Raw genomic sequence first — 25,114 nt, 5'->3', positions numbered from 1 at the left:
GTCCTCCTTCCTACAGATGATTGTCCAGTTGTTGCAAAACCAGGTGATGGACCAGAGGTCCCTGTCAATCCTGCTGATGGTACGGATGTTCCTGGTCCTACAACAGATGGTCCAGAAGTTCCTGAACCTGCAGAAAATCGGCCAGTTGCACTTGATATACCAGTCGATGATCTAGTTGTTCTGAATACTTCAGATGATGGCTCAGTAGACTCAGATACTCCAGATGACAGTGCAGTTGTGGCTGATCTTGAAGCCAATACTCCAGTTATGCCTGACTTTACCAATGAAGGTCTTGTTGTCCTTATATCTTTAGAATTTGTTAAGGTTGTCCCTGAAACCAAAACAGGTTGTCTTGTTGCTCCAGTTCGTCCATGGAATGGTCCTGTGGTTCCTGCTACCTCAGCTGCTTGTTCTGTTGTCCCTGCTTCTTTGGCTGACAGTCCAGTTGTCTTTGGTCCTCCTGTGGATGGACTGGTACTGCCTGAACTTCCTATGAAGGTTGCACTGGTTTCTGGTCTTCCAGACAATGACTTAGTTGTCCTCGATCCTACAAATGATTGTCCAGTTGTTGCAACCCCAGGTGATGGACCAGAGGACTCTGTCAATCCTGCTGATGGCACAGATGTTCCTGGTTCTACAACAGATGGTCCAGTTGTCCCTGAACCTCCAGAAAATAGTCCAGTTGAACTTGATATACCAGTTGATGATCTAGTTGTTCTGAATACTTCAGATGATGGCTCAGTGGACTCAGATACTCCAGATGACTGTCCAGTTGTGGCTGATCCTGTAGCTGATATTCCAGTGGTGCTGGACTTTACCAATGAAGGTCTGGTTGTCCTTAATTCTTCAGATGATGGCCCAGTTGTCCATGAACTTAAAACAGATTGTCCTGTTGTTCCTGATCGTCCATGGAATGGTCCTGTGGTCACAGATCTTCCAGCTGCTTGTTCTGTTGTCCCTGCTTCTTTTGCTGACAGTCCAGTTGTCTGTGATCCTCCTGTGGATGGACTGGTAGTGCCTGAACTTACAATGGAGGTTGCAGTGGTTTCTAATCTTCCAGCCAATGACTCAGTTGTCCTCAATCCTACAAGTGACTGTCCAGTTGTTGCAAACCCAGGTGATGGACCAGAGGTGCCTGTCAATCCTCCTGATGGGACAGATGTTCCTGATCCTACAACAGATGGTCCAGTTGTCCCTGAACCTCCAGAAAATAGGGCAGGTGTGCCTGATTTTTGAGTTGATGATCTAGTTGTTCTGAATACTTCAGATGATGGCTCAGCGGACTCAGATACTCCAGATGACTGTCCAGTTGTGGCTGATCCTGTAGCTGATATTCCAGTGGTGCTGGACTTTACCAATGAAGGTCTGGTTGTCCTTAATTCTTCAGATGATGGCCCAGTCGTCCATGAACTTAAAACAGATTGTCCTGTTGTTCCTGATCGTCCATGGAATGGTCCTGTGGTCCCAGATCTTCCAGCTGCTTGTTCTGTTGTCCCTGCTTCTTTGGCTGACAGTCCAGTTGTCTGTGATCCTCCTGTGGATGGACTGGTAGTGCCTGAACTTACAATGGAGGTTGCAGTGGTTTCTAATCTTCCAGACAATGACTCAGTTGTCCTCGATCCTACAAGTGACTGTCCAGTTGTTGCAAACCCAGGTGATGGACCAGAGGTGCCTGTCAATCCTCCTGATGGGACAGATGTTCCTGATCCTACAACAGATGGTCCAGTTGTCCCTGAACCTCCAGAAAATAGGGCAGGTGTGCCTGATTTTTGAGTTGATGATCTAGTTGTTCTGAATACTTCAGATGATGGCTCAGCGGACTCAGATACTCCAGATGACTGTCCAGTTGTGGCTGATCCTGTAGCTGATATTCCAGTGGTGCTGGACTTTACCAATGAAGGTCTGGTTGTCCTTAATTCTTCAGATGATGGCCCAGTCGTCCATGAACTTAAAACAGATTGTCCTGTTGTCCCTGATCGTCCATGGAATGGTCCTGTGGTCCCAGATATTCCAGCTGCTTGTTCTGTTGTCCCTGCTTCTTTGGCTGACAGTCCAGTTGTCTGTGATCCTCCTGTGGATGGACTGGTAGTGCCTGAACTTACAATGGAGGTTGCAGTGGTTTCTAATCTTCCAGACAATGACTCAGTTGTCCTCGATCCTACAAGTGACTGTCCAGTTGTTGCAAACCCAGGTGATGGACCAGAGGTGCCTGTCAATCCTCCTGATGGGACAGATGTTCCTGATCCTACAACAGATGGTCCAGTTGTCCCTGAACCTCCAGAAAATAGGGCAGGTGTGTCTGATTTTTGAGTTGATGATCTAGTTGTTCTGGATACTTCAGATGATGGCTCAGGGGACTCAGATACTTCAAATGACTGTCCAGTTGTGGCTGATCCTATAGCTGATATTCCAGTGGTGCTGGACTTTACCAATGAAGGTCTGGTTGTCCTTATTTCTTCAGATGATGGCCCAGTCGTCCATGAACTTAAAACAGATTGTCCTGTTGTTCCTGATCGTCCATGGAATGGTCCTGTGGTCCCTGATCTTCCAGCTGCTTGTTCTGTTGTCTCTGCTTCTTTGGCTGACAGTCCAGTTGTCTGTGATCCTCCTGTGGATGGACTGGTAGTGCCTGAACTTACAATGGAGGTTGCAGAGGTTTTTGATCTTCCAGCCAATGACTCAGTTGTCCTCCTTCCTACAAATGATTGCCCAGTTGTTGCAAACCCAGTTGATGGACCAGAGGTCCCTGTCAATCCTGCTGATGGGACAGATGTTCCTGGTCCTACAACAGATGGTCCAGTTGTCCCTGACCCACCAGAAAATAGGGCAGGTGTGCCTGATTTTTGAGTTGATGATCTAGCTGTTCTGAATACTTCAGATGATGGCTCAGGGGACTCAGATACTCCAGATGACTGTCCAGTTGTGGCTGATCCTGTAGCTGATATTCCAGTGGTGCTGGACTTTACCAATGAAGGTCTAGTTGTCCTTAATTCTTCAGATGATGGCCCAGTTGTCCATGAACTTAAAACAGATTGTCCTGTTGTTCCTGATCGTCCATGGAATGGTCCTGTGGTCCCAGATATTCCAGCTGCTTGTTCTGTTGTCCCTGCTTCTTTGGCTGACAGTCCAGTTGTCTGTGATCCTCCTGTGGATGGACTGGTAGTGCCTGAACTTACAATGGAGGTTGCAGTGGTTTCTAATCTTCCAGACAATGACTCAGTTGTCCTCGATCCTACAAGAGATTGCCCAGTTGTTGCAAACACAGGTGATGGACCAGAGGTGCCTGTCAATCCTGCTGATGGGACAGATGTTCCTGGTCCTATAACAGATGGTCCAGTTGTCCCTGAACCTCCAGAAAACAGTCCAATTGTACTTGATATATGAGTTGATGATCTAGTTGTTCTGGATACTTCAGATAATGGCTCAGGGGACTCAGATACTCCAGATGACAGTGCAGTTGTGGCTGATCTTGAAGCCAATACTCCAGTGGTGCTGGACTTTACCAATGAAGGTCTCATTGTCCTTATATCTTTAGAAGTTGGTAAGTTCGTCTCTGAAACTAAAACAGGTTGTCTTGTTGCTCCAGTTCGTCCATGGAATGGTCCTGTGGTTTCTGCTACCTCAGCTGCTTGTTCTGTTGTCCCTGCTTCTTTGGCTGACAGTCCAGTTGTCTGTGATCCTCCTGTGGATGGACTAGTAGTGCCTGAAGGTACAATGGAGGTTGCACTGGTTTCTGGTCCTCCAGACAATGACTCAGTTGTCCTCGATCCTACAGATGACTGTCCAGTTGTTGCGAACCCAGGTGATGGACCAGAGGACTCTGTCAGTCCTGCTGATGGGACAGATGTTCCTGATCCTACAACAGATGGTCCAATTGTCCCTGAACCTCCAGACAATGTTCCAGTTGTGCTTGATTTTCGAGCTGATGATCTAGTTGTTCTCAATACGTCAGATAATGGCTCAGTGGACTCAGATACTCCAGATGAGTGTCCAGTTGTGGCTGATCCTGTGGCCAATACTCCAGTTGTGCCTGACTTTACCAACAAAGGTCTCGTTGTCCTTATTTCTTTAGAAGTTGATAAGGTCGACCCTGAATGTAAAACAGGTTTTCTTGTTGTTCCTGATCGTCCATGGAATGGTCCTCTGGTCCCAGATATTCCAGCTGCTTCTTCTGTTGTTCCTGTTTCTTTGGCTGACAGTCCAGTTGTCTGTGATCCCTCTGTGGATGGACTGGTAGTGCCTGAACTTACAATGGAGGTTGCAGTGGTTTCTGATCTTCCAGCCAATGACTCAGTTGTCCTCGATCCTACAAATGACTGTCCAGTTGTTGCAAACCCAGGTGATGGACCAGAGGTGCCTGTCAATCCTGCTGATGGGACAGATGTTCCTGGTCCTACAACAGATGGTCCAGTTTTCCCTGACCCACCAGGCAATGGTCCAGTTGTGCTTGATGTACGAGTTGATGATCTAGTTGTTTTGGATACTTCAGATGATGGCTCAGGGGACTCAGATACTTCAAATGACTGTCCAGTTGTGGCTGATCCTGTAGCTGATATTCCAGTGGTGCTGGACTTTACAAATGAAGGTCTAGTTGTCCTTAATTCTTCAGATGATGGCCCAGTCGTCCATGAACTTAAAACAGATTGTCCTGTTGTCCCTGATCGTCCATGGAATGGTCCTGTGGTCCCTGATCTTCCAGCTGCTTGTTCTGTTGTCCCTGCTTCTTTGGCTGACAGTCCAGTTGTCTGTGATCCTCCTGTGGATGGATTGGAAGTGCCTGAACTTACAATGGAGGTTGCAGTGGTTTCTAATCTTCCAGCCAATGACTCAGTTGACCTCGATCCTACAGATGACTGTCCAGTTGTTGCAAACCCAGATGATGGACCAGCGGTCCCTGTCAATCCTGCTGATGGGACAGATGTTCCTGGTCCTACAACAGATGGTCCAGTTGTCCCTGACCCACCAGACAATAGTCCAGTTGTGCTTGATATACCAGCTGATGATCCAGTTGTTCCTAATTCTCCAGCTGGTGGTCCAATTTTCCCTGTGACTCTAGTAGATTGTCCAGGTATACCCATCACTCCAGATGATATTCCACTTGTTCCTGAACTTACAACTGATGGTCTAGTTGTCTCTGAACCTAAAACAGATTGTTCCATTGTTCCTGATACTCCAGGGAATGGTTCTGTGGTCCCTGATCCCCCAGATGTTGGTCCTATAGTCCTTGCCTCTTCACGTGATAGTACAGTTGTATGGATTCCTCCTATGTAGGGACCACTAGTTCCTGAACTTACAATAGCAGTTGCCGTTCTTCCTGAATTCCCAGCAAATGATCCAGTTGTTTCTGCTCCTTCAACTGATGGCCCAGTTGTTACTAACCCAGGTGATGGGCCAGATATCTTTGTCCAACCTACTGATAGTACAGATGTTTCTGACCCTACAACAGATGGTCCTTCTGTCATCCCAGATCTACCCGTTGATAGTCTAGTTGTTTCTGATATACCAGCTGGTGATCTAGTTGTCCCCAATACCTCAGCTGATAGTCCAGTGGTGTCTGAATCTCCAGATGATGATCCCATGGTCTCTGTGTGTCCAGGTAATGGTCTGGTTGTCTCTGAACCTAAAACAGATGGTCTAGTGGTCCCTGATTCTTCAGATAATGGGTGAATTGTCCTTGAAACAAAAACAGATGACACTGATGTTCCTGATCCTCCAATGAATTGCCCTGTTGTCCCTGATCCTCTAGCTTCTTGCCCAGTTGTTCCTGAATCTTTAGTTGACCATCCCATTGTCTGTGATCCTCTTACAGGTGTTTCAGTAATCCCTAATGTTATAACAAAGGTTTTTGTTGTTTCTGATCCTTCAGCTAATGTTCCAGTTTCTCCTGATGCTCCAGCTGACAGTGTTGTGGTCCCTGATCCTCTAGCTGCTGTTCCAGTTATCTCTGGTCCTCCAACTGATGATCCAGTTGACCCTGTCAATCTTGTAGATGATGTAGATTTTACTAATCCTGCAATAGGTGCTGTAGTTGTTTGTGATACTTTCATTGATGGTACAGTTGTTCCTAACCCAAATGATGATCCAGATGTCCCTGTTAATCCTACTGATGTTACTGATGTTCCTGATTCTGTTCCTGAACGTCCGGTTATCCCTGACCTTCCAGTTGATGGTCCAATTGTCCTTGACATACCAGATGATGATCTAGTTGTTCCTAATTCTCCAGATGATGGTCCAATTGTCCTTTTCACTTCAGATGATGCTCTGGTTGTCCCTGAACCTACAAAAAATAGTCTACTTGAAGGTATCGTTGTTCCTGGACCTACAACAGATGGTCTGGTTGTCTCTGAACCTAAAACAGATTGTCCTGTTTTTCCTGATCCTCCATGGAATGGTCCTGTGGTCCCTGAACCTCCAGCTGTTGGTCCTGTTGTCCCAGCTTCTTCAGCAGATTGTCTAGTTGTCTGTGATTTTACTGTGTAGGGACCAGCAGTCCCTGAAATTACAACAGGGGTTACTGTTGTTCCTGAATTTCCAGCAAATGATCCAGTTGTCCCTGCTCCTTTAGCTGATGGCCCAGTTATTCCTAACCCATGTGATAGGCCAGATGTCCCAGTCAATCCTACCGATGATACAGCTGTTCCTGATTCTACAAAAAATGGTCCTGTTGCCATCCCAGATCCAGCTGTTGATGGTCCAGTTGTCTCTGATATACCAGCTGATGATCTTGGTGTTCCTAATGCTTCAGATGATGGTTCAGTGGACTCAGATACTCCAGATGACAGTCCACTTGTGGCTGATCCTGGAGTCAATACTGCAGTTGTACCTGACTTTACCAATGAAGGTCTAGTTGTCCTTATTTCTTTAGAAGTTGGTAAGGTCATCCCTGAACTTAAAACAGATTGTCTTGTTGTCCCTGATTGTCCATGGAATGGTCCTGTGGTCCCTGATATTCCAGCTGCTTGTTCTGTTGTCCCTGCTTCTTTGGCTGACAGTCCAGTTGTCTGTGATCCTCCTGTGGATGGACTGGTAGTGCCTGAACTTACAATGGAGGTTGCAGTGGTTTCTAATCTTCCAGCCAATGACTCAGTTGTCCTCGATCCTACAGATGATTGCCCAGTTGTTGCAAACCCAGGTGATGGACCAGAGGTCCCTGTCAATCCTGCTGATGGTACAGATGTTCCTGATCCTACAACAGATGGTCCAGTTGTCCCTGACCCACCAGACAATAGTGCAGTTGTGCTTGATATACCAGATGCTGATTTAGTTGTTCCTAATACTTCAGCTGTTGGTCCTGTAGTATCTGAATCTTGAGATGATGATTTAGTTGTTCTTGTCACTCCAGATGATGTTCCAGTTGTCCCTGAACCTAAAACAGATGTAGTTGTTCCTAATCCTTCAGATGTTTGAGTTGTCCCTAAACCCAGAACAGGTGTTTCTGTTTTTTCTGATTCTTCAGTGGATGGTCCTGTAGTCCCTGATCCTCCAGCTGCTAGTCCACTTGTCTGTGCTTCTTCACCTGATCGTCCAGTTGTCTGTGATCCTCCTATGGATGGTCCAGTATTTCCTGACTTTAGAACAGAGCTTTCAGTTGTTTGTGATACTCCAGCAAATAATGTAGCTGTCCCTGATCCTTCAGCTGATGGTCCAGGTGTTGTTAACCCAAGTGATGGTTCAGTTGCTCCTGTCAATCCTTCTGATGGTACAGATGTTCTTGAAACTACAACAGATGGTTCAGTTGTCTCTGATCCTGTAACTGATGATCTTGTTGTTGCTGATCCTCCCAGTAATGGTCCTGTTTTCCCTGTCACTACAGATGACAATACAGTTGTCCCTGATTCTTCAGCTGATATTCTAGTTGTCCCTGATCTTCCCTCAGATGGCCCAGTTGTTCCTCCTCCTTCAACATAGTGTCCAGTTGTTCCTGTAAAAATAAATAGTAAAAATACAATTTTGTTTTTAAGATATATCGTGGGATTTTTGTTGTTGTTGTTAAACTAGGAGCTTTCTCCACTATAGCTTTCAAGCATCTTCATGGGCACCACCATATTTCATACCTTTTATTCTACAGTGTAACTTCTTTCTGTTTATTCATCTAGCAGTACTTTACTGGGTATCTTGTGTGGTATTGTATAAGTTCTCAGAAACATATAAATATTACTCATTTTACCATTGGAACTACCCTATGGCATATATAGTACTACTTTCCCTTTTGATAGAGTAGAAACTAAAGCAAATATAGTTGAAATAGCTTTTCAAAAATGATGTAGCTAGTAATTAGAGAGTTCTCAGTTTCATGAAGCATTCCTAGTTGAATGGAAGAGACATAACAGACATATAAATTAAATTATATCCAAACAAACAAATCCACACACAAGAAAAGTGTCAAAGCACTAACATAAAGTGAGGTAATACTGAGCAACTGGGATTCTATTTTAGACTGCTTGGATAACAGACCTCACTGAAAAAAATGTCTTTTATTTTGAGATATGACAAAAAAGCAGAAAACTATGTGAAACTCTAGGGAAATAGAACTCAGGCAGTGGGAACAGCTAGGGCAAAAGCCATAAGGCTGAAATGAACTATTTGTGCTAGAAAAGCAGAAGTAGAAGGTGAATGTACTTGGAAAATTGGAGGTTACAGGGAGGACATGCCAACAACTTGGCATCACCCAGAATACTCTGATATGAGACCCTTATATCAAGAATTCCACCAAGGGAACAGATGAGGTTGGAAACCTTGGATTTGTTGAGACATGGATCTACACAGTAGTGTGTGTGTATGGTGCCTATTTACATCAAAGCTTCATTACTTGGGAATAGCAGCAAATAACCTACTGCCTACCATATCTTCAATCCTTCTGGAAGGTTCTCTTTCATAGAACCTGTTGTTTTATTTTGTTAATAAAAGTAAAGCCTCTGAATCCTTTACCAGATTGGGAACTCTTATTCATCATTTCACATATTCACCAGATATCCACCAGATATTTATTAAGTCAGGCACTAAGCTAGGCACTGGGAATGCAAATGTAAACTAGCATAGGCAAGGTAACAAGACCTTTCTCTAGTTTTGATAGTAATTCACCATTGTACTAGACAGTGGCTGTCTAGTAACAGAAAATGACTGGATGAAGATTCAATCATCTAGGCCCTGTTTTAGCCTCCAAACATATTCACCTATGACTAAAGTAAACACATTGATTTTTTTATTTATAAAATTTGAATAATCACTAATATATTGTCAATTGCACTAGGTGGTTATATGATTCGAGTAAGTGAATATATGTGAAAACACTTTGTCCATCTTATACTTAGTATAATTTTATGTGATTATCATTTTTATTTTTTGCTAAAACAGGTTAAGATGACTTACAAATGATATTATACGATGGTAAATGACTACCTCATATCTTTATTTCATTGAATAAGTTGTACTCAATATATCCAGTAAAAAACAAAGTATAAAAACAGTTTTATTTTACTAATTAAATTTTTAAGCACTTTTTTTTCCTATTTCATGAGAAATATTTACCAGTCCCCTTTCCTTCTCTCTTTTTTTCTCTCTGGTCCGTATCTTTGATCCTTTGAAACAATTTAAATATTATGAAACACAAACATTGTTTAGTAAGGTGTGGCTATACCCATTGCATATTGCATACCCTCATTGTATATTTTCCTGTAAGGTGAGTTTTGAGCAAATGAGGTATGTAGAGTCATGTTCTATTTGCAAATTCTAGAAAAGAAGAATTTTTTAAACCAAAGTGTAGAGATTTTAAGGAGCAAACTATTTGCTGAATGTTTAGACAATTCAGAAGGCAATGTTACTGAATATTCTTAGAAAAGAGAAAGCTGTTCATCAAGGTTCTAGATCATTTTTCTATTCAATAATGAACTTATAAAGAAATATATTAATATTTTAAATCATGACTTTTTAATACTAAAGAACCATGACATTTTTCTAATACTAAAGATAGCGGGTTTTTGAAAATAGATTGCAAAAAGAAAAATTCTAACTTGAACTTGAACATCCCTGTTGATGGCTGAGAATCATTTAATATCCAGAAGCCTATTATTCAACAAAGAAAAGAATTTATTGAACTCTCAAATATTTCTGTTATGGGAAAATCATATTATCAATCAATGAAATGCGGAAATACTATTATTTAGTACTTTTGTATTTATATTTGTTTGTTGTGTAAGTGATTTTTTTGTAGAGCCACTCAAACCTTAGATGAAGAAATGTAACTAACTGGATGAGGAAACATCCCTAACTCAAAAACAACATTTAAGGACCAAATATAAGATGAAATGTTAGATGGTTACTATTACATTTTTAATTAACTCAGTTATAGTTGTATCAGGTAACATTCCAGTGATTTCTGCATTGGCCACATCAGATTCAAAATGCTGCATTTGTCTTGTTTAGTAACAGGGAACACCTGAACTGTCAGATCACTGTCACACTGTCATGTGCTGTTCTGAAAACCCAACAGTGCACAAATACTGAACAACAAAAAATTTAATGGCAATCTTTCTAGTACCACCAGATGTTCCAGTTGTACCTGCTATAAAGGAAAAATGGATTGGGTTCATTCCCAGAATATCTTAAGCTATGAGATAACCAAATCTGACTTAAATGAACTTCCAACCAAAGATTACCAAAATATCTGTTTTTCTACATCAATGATATTACCCTTTATACATTTCCAAAGATGTGCTTTGACATACATTTATTTATTTTTTCACTGGATTCTCATCACAATCCTACTGAATAGATTACATTCCCATTTTTTACTGATAAGAAAACTGAAGTTACAGATGTTAAGTGATTCATTCACTTAATTGAATGAATTGCATGATACTGGTTCTAGGAAAAGTATTGACATTTGAATACTGCTCAGGCAGGTTGTTTACTCGGGATTTTTTTTTTCTTCCCATCTGAAATGGTTATTGAAAATTTATCAAATGTATTTTTAGCCTGAATGTAGATAATTAGTTTTTTTTATTTCTCTTAGCTCTATTAGTATGAACCATAAATATATATAATTTTTTTTAAGAGAGAGAGAGCAGGGGAGGGACAGAGAGAGAGAGAGAGAGAGAATCCCAAGCAGGCTCCACACTGTCAGCACAGAGCCTAACATGGGGCTTGAACTCAGGGGCTCAAACACATGAACAGTGAGATCATGGCCTGAGCCAAAATCAAGAATTGGATTTTTGACCAAGTGAGCCACCCAGGTGGCCCTATTATGAACTGTATCAGTGGACTTCCTAATTTTGAAAAAATTTTCACCAAAACTTAATAGAAACTATTTTTAAACATTATTTTAGTGTGCTTTTGGATTCCAATTTCAGCCATTTGTCATTTGCTATGCACTCTTAAATTGCTCCCTTTTTTTTTTTTTTTTTTGCTTTTTGCTTCTTTATTTCTATTTTGATAGGTTCTATTTTCACAGTAACACTTTTATATAATCCCATTAGCACACTCCCAATTTTCTTTCAGGTAGTATCTATTGTTTCTCAACAAATAATAATAATTATTACATACTTATCATTATATAATAATTATTATTAATGTAAGTATTATTATTTCTTCTTCCCTTCTCTTCTTCTGTGCTTTCCACTTTAAATACCATTTTCTTTCTTAATATTCATTGTTTTTACTTCTTTAATAAATGTGAATTTCTCTTATCTGGCTCATGGGCTTTAAATAATTTGACTACTATCTAATCAATAAGATTATCGCATCTTCCTTCTTATTCCTATCTATTTATTAATATGATATTTTTAGTTGGTTAAATATGTAACATTTATGTATTTTTCTTCAGCCTTTCTTTCAACTTTTGTTCTAATTTTAGATATAGTTAAAAATAGTGCCCTATATAGGGGCACCTGGGTGGCTCAGTTGGTTAAGCAACTGGCTCTTGGTTTCAGCTCATGATCTCATGGTTTGTGAGTTTGAGCCCTGTGTCAGGTTCCTGGCTCTGTGCTGACAGTGAGGAGCTTGCTTGGAATTCTCTCTCTCCCTCTCTCTCTCTCTCTCTCTCCCCTTCCCCCATTAGTGTTCTCTCTCTCTCTCTCTCTCTCTCTCTCTCTCTCAAAATAAGTAAACTTCACAATTCTTTTTTTTTTTTTAACTTTTGTTTACTTTTGAGAGACAGAGCACCAGCAGTGGAGGAGCAGAGAGGGAGACACAGAATCCGAAGCAGGCTCCAGGCTCTGAGCTGTCAGCACAGAACCCAACAAGGGGCCTGAACTCACAAACAGTGAGATCATGACCTGAGCCTAAGTCGAATGCTTAACCAACTGAGCCACCCAGGTGCCCCAATAAATAAACTTTAAAAGGAAATAGTGCTATAACTTTTGGTCATTTTCAAAGCATCTCTTTGTTGCTTAATGCACTCACTCTACAGTGATTTTATTATGAAGGTCTCCATGGGTGTATATTTCTCTGAATTCCTTCATGTTTTCAAGTATTTCCCGATAGCTTGATACTTGAATTACATTTAGCTCGATTTAAAAACACTTAGCCTACATTTCTCTTCCTTGAGTTTCTTAATGATCCTACTTTATCTCACTAAGCCTGATACCAACCTGAATTTCTTTCATTTTAAAAGACTTTTTCTTTTTGCCTCAAGGTCCAGAGACTGTATCTTTCAAATCTGACACTTTTCTAAAATAACTCACCAAATTGACCATTCAGGATTAATTCTTCCTGATATATGGAAGATCCTTTCAACATGTAAATTTAGGATTTCCCTTTTAATTACGGGACACTTGTCCTGACTTACAGTTTTACACATTGTTTCATTGTTTTTTCTTCTCCAGAAACTGAAATATACATATATATATATATATATATATATATATATATATATATATGTTGGATATTTTTGTCTAGTTCCTGCAACTATGTCTTTCTCTGATCCACTTTATTATTTTTTTTAAGTCTGAAATATTTTGGGGGATCTTTTCTTTTTTTTTTTTCAACATTTATTTATTTTTGGGACAGAGAGAGACAGAGCATGAACCGGGGAGGGGCAGAGAGAGAGGGAGACACAGAATCGGAAACAAGCTCCAGGCTCTGAGCCATCAGCCCAGAGCCTGATGCGGGGCTCGAACTCACGGACCGCGAGATCGTGACCTGGCTGAAGTCGGACGCTCAACCGACTGCGCCACCCAGGCGCCCCTTGGGGGATCTTTTCAATTCTGTCTTCTGCCTCTCCTGCTATGATTTCAATATCATGTATATTCTCTTTTGGGTAGCTTGTAACTTGGTCCTTATTTTTAAGATAATTTTTTTCCAATATTACTCCTGAGTTTTCATTAGTTCCAATTTAACTTCTTCCTACTGTTTATCTATTTTTACCCTCAAGTTTCATAATTTATAGTTCTGAGACCTATATCTGCAGTTTATTTCTTAATTTAAATTCTGTTTCCTCTGTTTCATGACTAGATTTTTAGAATTTGCTTGCTGTTGCTGAAAATTGTTCAAAATATATATGAGTGAATAGCTTTATATAGATATTAGCATTTTCTTTTTCTTTTTCATGTTTTTTTTTGTATTGGATTTTCTTGAAACAATGATGGCAGGAGATCCTATGCAGTAGGGACAGAGAGGCTTTTGCAATGGCTCACCACATTTTGCAGATCAGGAGCTTCGTCTTAGGTTATGGTGAAGGGAAGCTTCTTTTTATTTATTTTTTAAAGTTTATTTATTTATTTTGAGAGAAAGAGAGAGAGAGAGAGAGAGAGAGAGAGAGAGAGAGAGAGAATCCCAAGCAGGCTCCATGCTGTCAGTGTAGAGCCTGATGTGGGGCTTCAACTAATGAACCATGAGATCATGACCTGAGCCAAAATGAAGAGCTCGATGTTCAACCCAGGCACCCCGAGAAACTTCTTTTTAAGTGGCTTCTTTCCTTTGTCTGTCTTCTAATTCTTAATTACTATCCTGTTTTCTTGAGGTTCTCGGCTTTAAATATATCTCTCTTTTTTCTTTGACACCCAGGCCGCAAGGATTCTTCTACCTTCCAGTGCCCTTCCCTTGCCTTCACACAGTCTAGTGCCTTCTCATGGTTCTATAACTGCCAGTCCTCATTCCATGAACTCTCCAATCTTATTTCTTTCAACTCCACATCCACAAGAGCTCTGACTTGTGAGGTCTCAGATCTTCTCTCAGTAGTCTCCATTCAGGGTACGGCCCTTTCCCTCCAGGGATAAATCCTAGTTGATGCTATCTATGTTCTTCCACTATTAAGCACTTCTTTATATTCTCCTTTCTTCTTGGATGCCCTGACCTGAATCTCAGCTCCACTATGAGCCCCAGAGTCATCTTTCCCAGTCATTGAAGTCTTAGTCTCCTCTCTCCTTCTAACCACTCTAGGTGTGGGCTCTGTGATATTTATGGTTTGTAGAAGGAAGTGTGTGTAGATCTAATGTATGCAGCCAACATTTTCCTGACTCCTTTTTCCCCATTGGGTCTTTGAGTTTAAAGGCTACTCAATTCTAAGACCATAAAAGCAAATTAAAAACCAGGTTAGTCCAGATCACACCCTGCTGAGGAAGGTATGGTTGAACACAGCTGGAAAGTCAGGACCAGCGTTGTCTGCTTTCCCAGGACTTGGAGTTCTAGTGCCTGCTTCCCCAGGGGTGTTGTCACCTCTGGTTCTGGAAGTGGCTTTAGGCAATACCCTAGGCATGGCTTAATTTTACAATAGAAAGAAGAATTAGGTAATTAAAATATGAAATTGATCATCTTTTGAGGATGGTTTATATAAGGACAATGAAAATTTAAAACAAAAGGCTTAATTCTTTCTGATGAAAGTAAGGAAAGAGACTTTCCCTTTCCTTTGCTTAGAACAAATTTGTAATTTTAGGTTTTTTTCTTTGAAATGTGTGCAAATCTTCAAAACATCTAAATAGGCCTAATGACCTAGGTCATTCTAGGTCTTTCTCAAGGACCTGGGGGCTCTTTGAAATGTAAACATCAAGGGAGATAGTACCCTTATCTCCCTCTAGTTATAAAACTTCCTCTTGTCAAGTGGCTCAGTGGGTAAGTGTCAGACTTTGGCTCAGGTCATGATCTCAGTTCTTGGGTTTGAAGCCAGTCTGGGGCTCTGTGCTGACAGCTTGGAGCCTGCTTCAGATTCTGTGTCTCCCTCTCTCTTTGCCCCTCCCTTGCTGGTGCTCTCTTTCTCTCTCTCAAATAAACTCAAAAATAAATAAACATTAAAAAAAAAAAAACCTTCCTCCTTCAAGACTGGAGTTTATTTTCTCCCGTATAAAATCAACTAACCAAATTGTCATCCCAACTACTAAGTGAATTTAAGATGAACTATGTATAATAAATGGGGTTTTAAGGTCCTCTTACTTCAAAACTAGTAATAATTTTTCTTGAGAATATGTATGTAAAGGTTGTCTGCTTGGTGAGATTCCTTTCTGTTTTTAGAATCTCTTAGTAAATTGTCTGTAATTTGCATCACTTTCTAGGTTAAGGCTCATTCAATTATAAAACTGTTTTCTTTCTCTACTACCTTTATGGATTGGGTCTCTGGGCTGAGAGAAGATTTTGTTTTCAAACATATTACCGCAACAACTGAAAAATGACTGTTGTTATTCCCATGAAATTGAATATATCCCTAAAATTCCACCCAACTCACTTATGTTTTGAGTTTTTGCTTGTTAAAGTGTATAGATATAGTAATAGTACACTGATCATAATATCATATAATGTTCAAACTAGAATAATCCTGTTGTTTTTAACCCTATCTAATCAGTTCTCTTACTAGAATTTCCTCTTGAGTTCCCACTCCAATGTTTGTCACTGAACATTTCCTTGATATTGACTGTTTTCTGTCTTACATGGTATTTGCCTTTGCATGTATATAAATATTCATTTCTCCTGCTCAAAAAACAAGTTCTAAGAAAACAAGTACATTACTATTCTCCTGTGTTCTCTGGAGCATCAGTCTGATGCTCTGTGTAACATCAGTTTGATGTTACACACACAACAAATAGCTCTTGATTTATTTCTGATCTTCTTCAGTTTTGCATTACACAAATAATGATAATTAAATTCTTCAGGAAGCTTTGTCTCTGTAAAAATCGTAAGTAAAGAAATCACATTTCTCTTGTCCGGATTCATTCTGATTATGTTCATTCAGTACCTGAGGCTCGGGAAGTGTTTTCACCAACAGTTCCAGTGGTGGCTGCATTTTCCCCTTCAGTTGTTCCTAATTGAGAAGAACAATGGTGCTCAGTCCACAGTGGGGTTGCCAGATTTAGCAAATGATAACACAAGACATCCAGTTAAATTGGAATTCCAGATAAACAACAATCATCCCAATGGGACATACTTATAACAAAGTATTCTTTATTTATGTGAAATTCAAATTTAAATGACATCCTGTGTTTTCATCTGGAAATTCTAGTCTTCATCGATGGTTGTAATGAAAATGCCCAAGCTACTCATATTCATTTGTCCTAAAATAACAGCCATTAAAACTATAGCCATTGCTAAATTCATTTAAATGTCTCATAAAAACTTGAGGTCTCAGCTAAGCTCATGATGGAGCACCACCAAAATGCCCAGGTGAGCCTGTGCCTTGTCTGCTGAATTCCCAGCTGGGCTGCAATCAGTGAAAGGTCATCTAGTTGTGATGCCATCACCAGTTCCAGTGGTAGTTCCAACAGGTTCTCCTATTACACTTGATAAACACAGTACTGGGAAAGCATGTACATTACTGTAGCTTTAATCTAGTACTTTGGCATTTTTGAAGGGAAGATTTGGAGAAACCAGAAAAAAAATATCATACTGAAAACTTAATTCTTTTTATACCATTCAACATCCTTCTTGGGCATTCGATTAACCAAAACAAGTTAAATCAGCAGGGTTCTGACAAAAGACTCTTCTGTTTTGTTTGGGGGATTTTGTTTTGTTTTGTTTTGTTTTTACAAAAACCATGGTCTCTGAATGACATTCTCTACTCACCTAACTTGCCTTCAGATTGTGTCACTTCACTACTTGGGGGTCTAGTTGTATCACTAGCTGATGATCCGGTAGTCCCTTTCAAAATAAAAACTAAATATGAATCATGATCTTTGGTGAAGCAGAACAGATTGTGCTGTTCTCTGCTTTCAAAATACTTTTCATATATTTGTTTACATATTGTTTCATATATTTGTTCATTTCTCTACTCAGTTCTAATTTGTAGCCAAGATTGGAAACCATGACCCTAATCCCACTCCAGACTCACAGTTTCAGAAGTCCTCAAGCAGGAATCTAGCAGTTTAAAATATATCATGTTTTGCTCTATATCACATCTGAGCTGATGTTGGAGAAACACTGCCATTAAGCTCATAAAAACAGGGATACTGAATATGTGCTGCAATAATTAAAACTAATCACTCAGAAGCCACTGGCAGCTTCCCTAAGGTCAATAAGAAGATGCTTTAGACCTTGCACTTCCATACCTGGTCTGCCTCCCACGGTTGAGCCTGGGGCAGTTGTGTCTCCATTTGTGTTCTCATGCCCAGGTGCTGTTGTGAAGCCCTCTGAAACCTCTGGGGTCCCTGACACAACAGTGGGGAAAGGGGTTTACTTCTCAAGTTGCAGGATTCTATATATCACTCTTTTCTGATAGGACAGTATTGAGGTTTCAAGACAAAAGAATCTTAAAGGACTCCTAGGATTTCTGCAGCTAGATATCTAATATCAGCCTAATATCATATAGAGCTTAATCTTTTTTTAAGGTTATTTATTTTGAGAGAAAGAGAGAGTGCGGGAGGAGCAGAGAGAGAGGAAGAGAAAGAGAATCCCAAGCAGGCTCCGCGAGGGCATCTTGGAGCCTGATGTGAGTCTTGAACTCAAAAACTGTGAGACTGCGATCTGATCTGAAGTCAGATGCTTAACCGACTGAGCCACCCAGGTGCCCCACATAGAGCTTAATCTTTAGTTCAACCTGTGGTATATTCAGTGTATTTAATAGGCGCTAAAATGTGTATCTATCTGACTTGCCTGGTTTCCCTGGGCTTGTCGCCCCTGTGCTTGGTTCCCTGGGTGTGCTGTCTTCAACTCCTCTTGCTGGTGCAGTAGGGCTGCCTGTTGTTCCTCCTGATAAAATACAGCAGTTTCAGAAATACACTAGACCTAAATCAACTCCTTTAATCTTATAGAAATCCGCCAGAGCTGGCAGTATTATCATTCCCACTGATGACGTGGTGAAGTGAAGTGTTCCGGGCCACCCAGTTATTTGGCAACAGATCCAGGAGCCAAACCCAGGCAGTCTCACCCTGGAGTTGATACTCCAAATGTGCTTCTCAAATCAACTGTGGTAAGAGAGAAATTTTGTAAAATTTCCAATCTGCCTTATTTTGGGAGGAGGAAGGGGGAGAATGCCATAAAAGTGAAGAAATGAAAATTTTAAAAGGGAAACCAAAGAAAACATAAAATTTTATTCAACAGATACGAAATCACTGTGTCAAACCGCTGCTCAATTCTTACCACATCATGGACCAGTAAAACAAACAGTTCTGGATGGCATACCTTTGTGGACCAAACTTGGAGCAGCCCTGCTCAAAACCATTGTACAGATTGTCTGATCCCCAAAAGAGATAGCTGATTGACTCATCATCATGACCCAGTAATTCTGATTCAAATTTTTGGAAATATAAACTAGATGGTCATTACCCTAAGAGTTCAGTAAATTCACTGATCTAACTGGAATCGACCAGTTTCTTGACTTGTGCTACTGTACATTATATCTTTTAATATGTTATTTTTATGTAAACTGTAATTTATTATAGTATTTAAAACAAAAATTTTAAATCAAGAAATCTGCTAGAGGAAAACAAATGTAGGAAAATAAAACCAGGCCATGGATTCATTAATAAATATGTAAAGCAAAGTCCCATTGCGTATACTAAAGAAATGATTTTTAATGGTATGTAAAGGAGTTTTGATTTATCCTAAAAGCAATCAGAACAATTGTCGAATGACCTGAAGACAGTTGAATTTTTGGAAGTTCATTCTGGCGTGGTATTGACTAAAGAGTAAATTGGGACAGAAGTGGGGAAAGAGTGGAAATGTTCTCAACTTTGATATGCATCAGTTGCTTAAAGGGCTTGTTAATATGGTTTGCTGGGCTTCACTTCAAAAGCTTCTGAATCAAAGCAGATGGGCCTGAAAATCTGCATTTCTAAAAAATTCCCCGGAGACACTGAGGCTGTTGGTCTTGGAACCACACTTTGAACACCTGTGTTGGAGGAAGATGAGCCATGTGGACAACTGCAGGTATTAAATGGAAACTGTTTAACACCTGAGCAAGAGGCAGAGGCAAATGTGACTCAGAGGAATTTTAAGAGGTGTTTGAAATTACTGACTGATTAAGGGGCAGGCTTGTTTGTTTTTAATTAAAATCATCTATGCTTAAAAAAATGTCAATAATATTTTATTCTTGAAACCAACAATAGTTAAAATTTAGTCAATGATGCACAATGATAAGCATATTCTCACTGGCTTTTCTTGGATGCATGCTCTTATGCACAGATCACAAAACTGTGGGGCCATTACAGAGGAGGATAAGAGTTCTGGGTTCTAATCCTGCCTCTGCCAGTTTTGAGACCTTTTATTATTTTCTTCTTTCTGGGCATAAAAATACTTAATGGTGTTAATGTGAATTAAATTACATATTTTCCATTTGAGAATAACTCAGAAGTTTTAGTGTGCCATATAAATATTATTGAATATATAAATGCAACATAAAGTGCAAGTGGGGGATAGGCAAAGAGAGAGAGAGAGAGAGAGACGGACAGACAGACAGAATCACAAATAGGATCTGCCCTGTCAGCACAGAGCCCAGTGTGGGGCTCCATGGTATAAACGGTGAGATTAGGACCTGAGGCAAAAATCAAGAGTTGGATGCTTAACTGACTGAGCCACCCACGCACCCCCTAAAGTTCTACATTTTAATTATGTATAAAAAATACCTAAGGCTGATATTATACCTAACTCAGATATCTTTATTTTATACAATATTGTCCTGAGAAGCATTGCCTGAAACCAGTTGCTTAGCTGTGGATGGTATACCTTGTTCTGAATTCAGTTTACCTGCCATGTGCCCAGGACTGGTCGGGGCGGGGTACACTACAGTCGTGCCTGCAGTGCCAGCACTGACGGTCAAGGGAACGGGAGTTCCAATAACACCTGCGAAAAACATGAAATGAGCTTCCCATGTCAAGTATACTTGGATTTTGTTTCCAATGGGTGGGTGATTTAACTATTCAGTCAGTTCCCACTCCAGAAAATGAAAGTGTGAATCCAGTGACTTTTTGTCCAGAGTTCCCTAAGATTTTGTTCTACTATAATTTCCTCAAAGATTTTGGTTTAGTTTTTACTATTTTGTTGTTGTTATTGCTTTTTTTTTTTTTTACAGTTATGTTCTAGGCATCTTAAATTGGGTCATGCTAAGTCTTCATATATTTGTCTCAATGAGGTTGCTTTCAAATAAATGGAATCTTAAGCTCTAATCACACTGTCACTCAGGGATAATAACAATGATGAAATATCATGAAAGAGCTAATTGCTACTTTTACACTTAGAATGCCTAAAAGAGCAAAATACATCATTCGATATACACATGTTTTCTCTTATCCTATATATTACATTTTTAAATTTTGAGCTTGATGTTATTTATTTCTGTTATACTCTACTAATAGTTACTGATAAGGAAAAAAAATAAAACTAGAAACCATATTATAGCCAGCCAATATAAACTGGTCAAAAACAAGATAAATTCAGGCTTTTTAAAGAATTTTAAATCAGTGGGAAAAGCTTAATAAATTACTTGTTCGCAACGTTGTGTCAAAAGCAAAACTCTCATATAAATTCTTTCTTAAAACCCCAAAGTTACTAATAATTTTCCCTGTTAGATTTTTTTTCACATATAAAACCAGGAATTAATATACTAACCTGTAGTAAAAGGTTCACCCAGAAGAGTTAGAGTTGTCCCTGATAAGAAAAAGAGAAATGATGTAAATTTGTCTGACCTCAAGGGAAAATACTGGAAAGATTGCTGGATTGTTAGTTTTCGATATGTAGTAGTTTGTAATATATTTAGCACTGAGAGTTAATAATAAAATTTGATTTCAGTTTTAAAATAATGATATCATGGGGCGCCTGGGTGACTCAGTTGGTTAAGCGTCCGACTTCAGCTCAGGTCATGATCTCACGGTATGTGAGTTCGAACCCCGTGTCAGGCTCTGTGCTGACAGCTCAGAGGCTGGAGCCTGCTTCAGATTCTGTGTCTCCCTCTCTCTGACCCTCCCCTGTTCATGCTCTGTCTCTCTCTGTCTCAAAAATAAAAAAACGTCAAAATTAAATAATGATATCATAATGTACTTTACAATGCATATGTGTATGTGTGAAGGGGCATGGATATGCATGTGTATACTATACACACATATGCTGAATTCCAAATGCAAGGTAAATGCAATAAATGTATATCAATAATGACAAAGTTAATTCTGTGTTAGCAGAAGCTAATGTTGAAGTTAATGACTTCTTTTACTCTATTTCTGGTGGTCAGTGCCTTCCATAGTTGTCTACCGAGTGGCATTTAGTCTATATTTGGAGTAGTGGGAAGAAGGAATATTTTTTAGGATTTGTTTTTATAATTTTATATAGTAGGTTTATGGAGATAAATTTGTAGTTACCAGTAAACTCCTGAAGGAAGAGGCCATATTTTTACTTTGCCTTCCCAGTGCCTGCCCCTCCAACCATTCCTGCCAGGAATACATTAACAGCTTATTAACTGTTTATTGACAGGGGTGTGGTGTACTCAAAATTAAGCCTTTGTTAATCTCTGGTTTTCATAAATAGCAAAATCAGCTATTTTCTGTATTTTCATCTTAGTCTCTATTGAAAAGCCCTGCAAGTCTATCATTTATATGGAAATTCACACTTTACAATATTATAGTATTTTGCAACTTACAAAAGAAGAAGAAAAAGTGTCTCACACAACCTCCCTATTTGATCCTCATCCTTTGTTCAGCCACCATGGCTGCTTTTCAGCGTCTCATACCTGCTATTTGCAGTTCCCTGGCCTTGGAACACAGTTCCTTATTCTTCTCTGAGTTAAACCTTCACTGGTCAGTTCTCAACTCATCTTTTCCTCAGCCTTTCCTGACCATCTTGACTTGTTCAAATCTCTTCTCCACCTAACTCACCCCCATGTTAAGCACTTCATAGCTCTTGTCATTGACGGAAATTTCCATTTGTATTTGTAATTGCTTGATTGATATCCATCTTTCTCACTAGACTATAGGTTTTATGAACACAGGGATTGTACCTATTTTGACTCATCTTTATATCTCTAATGATAGCAGAGTGCCTAGCACCTAATAGGTGATTGATAAGTATTTGATAATAGAAGGAAAGAAGGAAAAATATTATGCTTATTCTGCATATAAAGAATTGGGCTCAGAAAAGCTATGTGATTTGTACAAGATAGATGCTAGTCAGTGACAACGCTGGGACTAAATCCAAGTCATCCAGTACCTAGGACTATAACCCAAATGGCTTTTTATATAATATAAAAATATTATGTATAAAATATCTATGTATAATGAACCACCACTTGTAGTTTTTTTAATTATCCATTCATTATATCAATGGAAATGTTATGTTAGACTAGAAATATATAATATCACATCAAATAAATAATAAAATATCCTTTCTTGATTACTTCAAAAATAGATATTATAGGGGCGCCTGGGTGGCGCAGTCGGTTAAGCGTCCGACTTCAGCCAGGTCACGATCTCGCGGTCCTTGAGTTCGAGCCCCACGTCAGGCTCTGGGCTGATGGCTCAGATCCTGGAGCCTGTTTCCGATTCTGTGTCTCCCTCTCTCTCTGCCCCTTCCCCGTTCATGCTCTGTCTCTCTCTGTCCCAAAAATAAATAAACGTTGAAAAAAAATGGATATTATAAATATGTTAAGTAGTTTGAGAGAAGGTTTATGTGCAAATTCTCAAAATTAGTGTCAAGCTTTAGTTGAGAAGAATTTTTAAATCAGTGTCAAGAAGACCACCAACAGACCAATTCAGATCTTATCTTTTCTCATGGATGAACACATTAATTGGACATTGAATTAAAATACCTTGCTGATCTGGATGCAAGGATCACATAGAAAGACTATTGTTCCATGGCCCACAGAGACTATCAAGATTATAATGATGCAGCAGGATACATCGTGATACTTCAAAAGAATATGTTGCAGATTTCATTTCCCAGTATAGATATAACCTTTAGGGAACTGCAGTGATTCCAGTTTGAGCTCTTTCAAATTGAGCACAATAACATTTAATTAAAAGCAGCATTATCACATGGAACAGAATCAAAATCTTCTCCACAGTTTCCACATTTGAATATTCTCTGATCAAATGGAGTCAAGGGGAACACAGTGGCTCACCATAGATGGTAGAGCACAGACTGCAAATATTTTTAGCATACGAAGGAGAAAACACATTTATAGGCCTTTCCTCGCGATTGGTATGGCTAACATGGCAACAGGCTCCAAAGTGGATCTCCAGGACCCATCTTAAATCAGGGCCAGAAGATTTATCTAAACTAGTCACAGATTGGAGTACATGCCAGTTGGGCTACTATATATAATATAGCAGTTATTTCCCCCCACAAATAAACTTCGGAAGATATGTCTAAAATTGTTGATATAGTGATAAAAATATGGATAAGTTTTTACTAACATGAATAGAGAAGAATCCACTTTTCTTCATGGGTTAATGACCAAAACTGATAAAGCATTACTGTTCTCATTAATTTTGGCATCCATAACCGCTGCAATCACAGTTAATATTTTCCTTCACTTACAAATGAACACATATGCTTAAAGGACTTGATATTGTGAATTACTATGTATCAGCTGCTTTGTTGCCAAGAGGTAACTGCTCATAATAAGAGCTGCCAAAATATTGATAGCTCTGTGCATTATGAACTAATAATCCACTCCAAAAATTTTCAAAGTGATTGTGTTGATTTATTTTTACCTCATAAGCTTAATTAAAAAATAACTTAATTTACCTTGTTTATTTTCCACCACATAATAGACTGAATAATTAAAATAAAATCTTGCAATTAATTTTCCAGCTACTACTAAGATTTTCTGATTAAAGAATCATTTTAATTTTTATAAAAGTATTATTTTGCCATTTTCCCTGAGTGGATTCCATTTTGCTTAATATTAACTTCAGAAAGATAAGCTTAAGGAGTATCCATAATATTTCCCTAATAAACAACAATTTTGGTACTTCAAAGCTTGCAGTTTTTCTAAAATATGGTATTTCCGAAAAAAATAACCCAGGTTTTGATCCAGAAAGTAGTTGGGTTTCTGATTATAAAAGATACTTAACTCCTTTGCTAAAATCTAAGTTCATTTACACAATAAATTATTCTTTATAAAAATGTTAATAGTAACTGGTCACCTGGGTGGCTCAGTCAGTTGAGTGTCTGACTCTTGGTTTTGGGTCAGGTCAGGAGCTCACGGTTTGTGAGTGAGAGCCCCACATCAGGCTCTGCGCTCACAGTGCAGAGCCTGCTTGGAATTCTCTCCCTCTCTTTGCCTATCCCCTACTTGCTTTCTCTGTTTCTCTCTCAAAGTAAATAAACTTAAAAAAAAACTTAGTAATAATAGAGTTGATTTTACTGAGTCTTACTGTGTATTATTCTAAGCTGCACCATTACATTTACTCTTTACTCAAGTCCTATAATAAAGATATTATATCCTTCCCACTCAATAAATGAGAAAACTAATGTTCAGAGTGTTTGAAGATTTAAACTAGGGTCATACAGCTAGTAAATAGAACAGAAGAGATTCAAATTCTTATTTTTCTGCTTCTACTTCCCACTACACTGAGGTGACTCTCTATAATATCCCAATGTAATTATTTTCTTTCTATGATGGATACTATTTTAGAATAAGCTCCTTATGCAAATTAGTTGTAACACTCTAAGATTTTAACTTTTTGAGAAAGTAAAAAAAAATGTATTTTAAGATATCAAATCATTATGTCACAAAACCCACTTTTTAATTATATGAACCAATATCCCA

The 25,114-nt window shown here is 39.2% G+C and overlaps 1 protein-coding gene across 1 annotated transcript in view; it reads right to left on the bottom strand.

Annotated features, from left to right (window-relative positions):
- Positions 1-25,114, bottom strand: part of LOC122473605 (mucin-19-like) — a 102,135-nt gene that overhangs the window by 40,870 nt on the left and 36,151 nt on the right. Inside the window, exons 29-34 of the mRNA XM_043564258.1 lie at positions 20,962-21,000; positions 20,101-20,196; positions 18,010-18,105; positions 17,466-17,564; positions 16,160-16,225; positions 41-7,921 (exon numbers count right to left, since the gene is read on the bottom strand). Coding sequence (XP_043420193.1) covers positions 41-7,921; positions 16,160-16,225; positions 17,466-17,564; positions 18,010-18,105; positions 20,101-20,196; positions 20,962-21,000 — 8,277 coding nt within the window. The remainder of the gene's footprint in view (positions 1-40; positions 7,922-16,159; positions 16,226-17,465; positions 17,565-18,009; positions 18,106-20,100; positions 20,197-20,961; positions 21,001-25,114) is intronic.

Source organism: Prionailurus bengalensis, chromosome B4 (assembly GCF_016509475.1).
Source record: "Prionailurus bengalensis isolate Pbe53 chromosome B4, Fcat_Pben_1.1_paternal_pri, whole genome shotgun sequence".
In the NCBI taxonomy this organism is placed as follows: Eukaryota; Metazoa; Chordata; class Mammalia; order Carnivora; family Felidae; genus Prionailurus; species Prionailurus bengalensis.
This window is presented reverse-complemented; position numbering and strand designations above follow the sequence as displayed.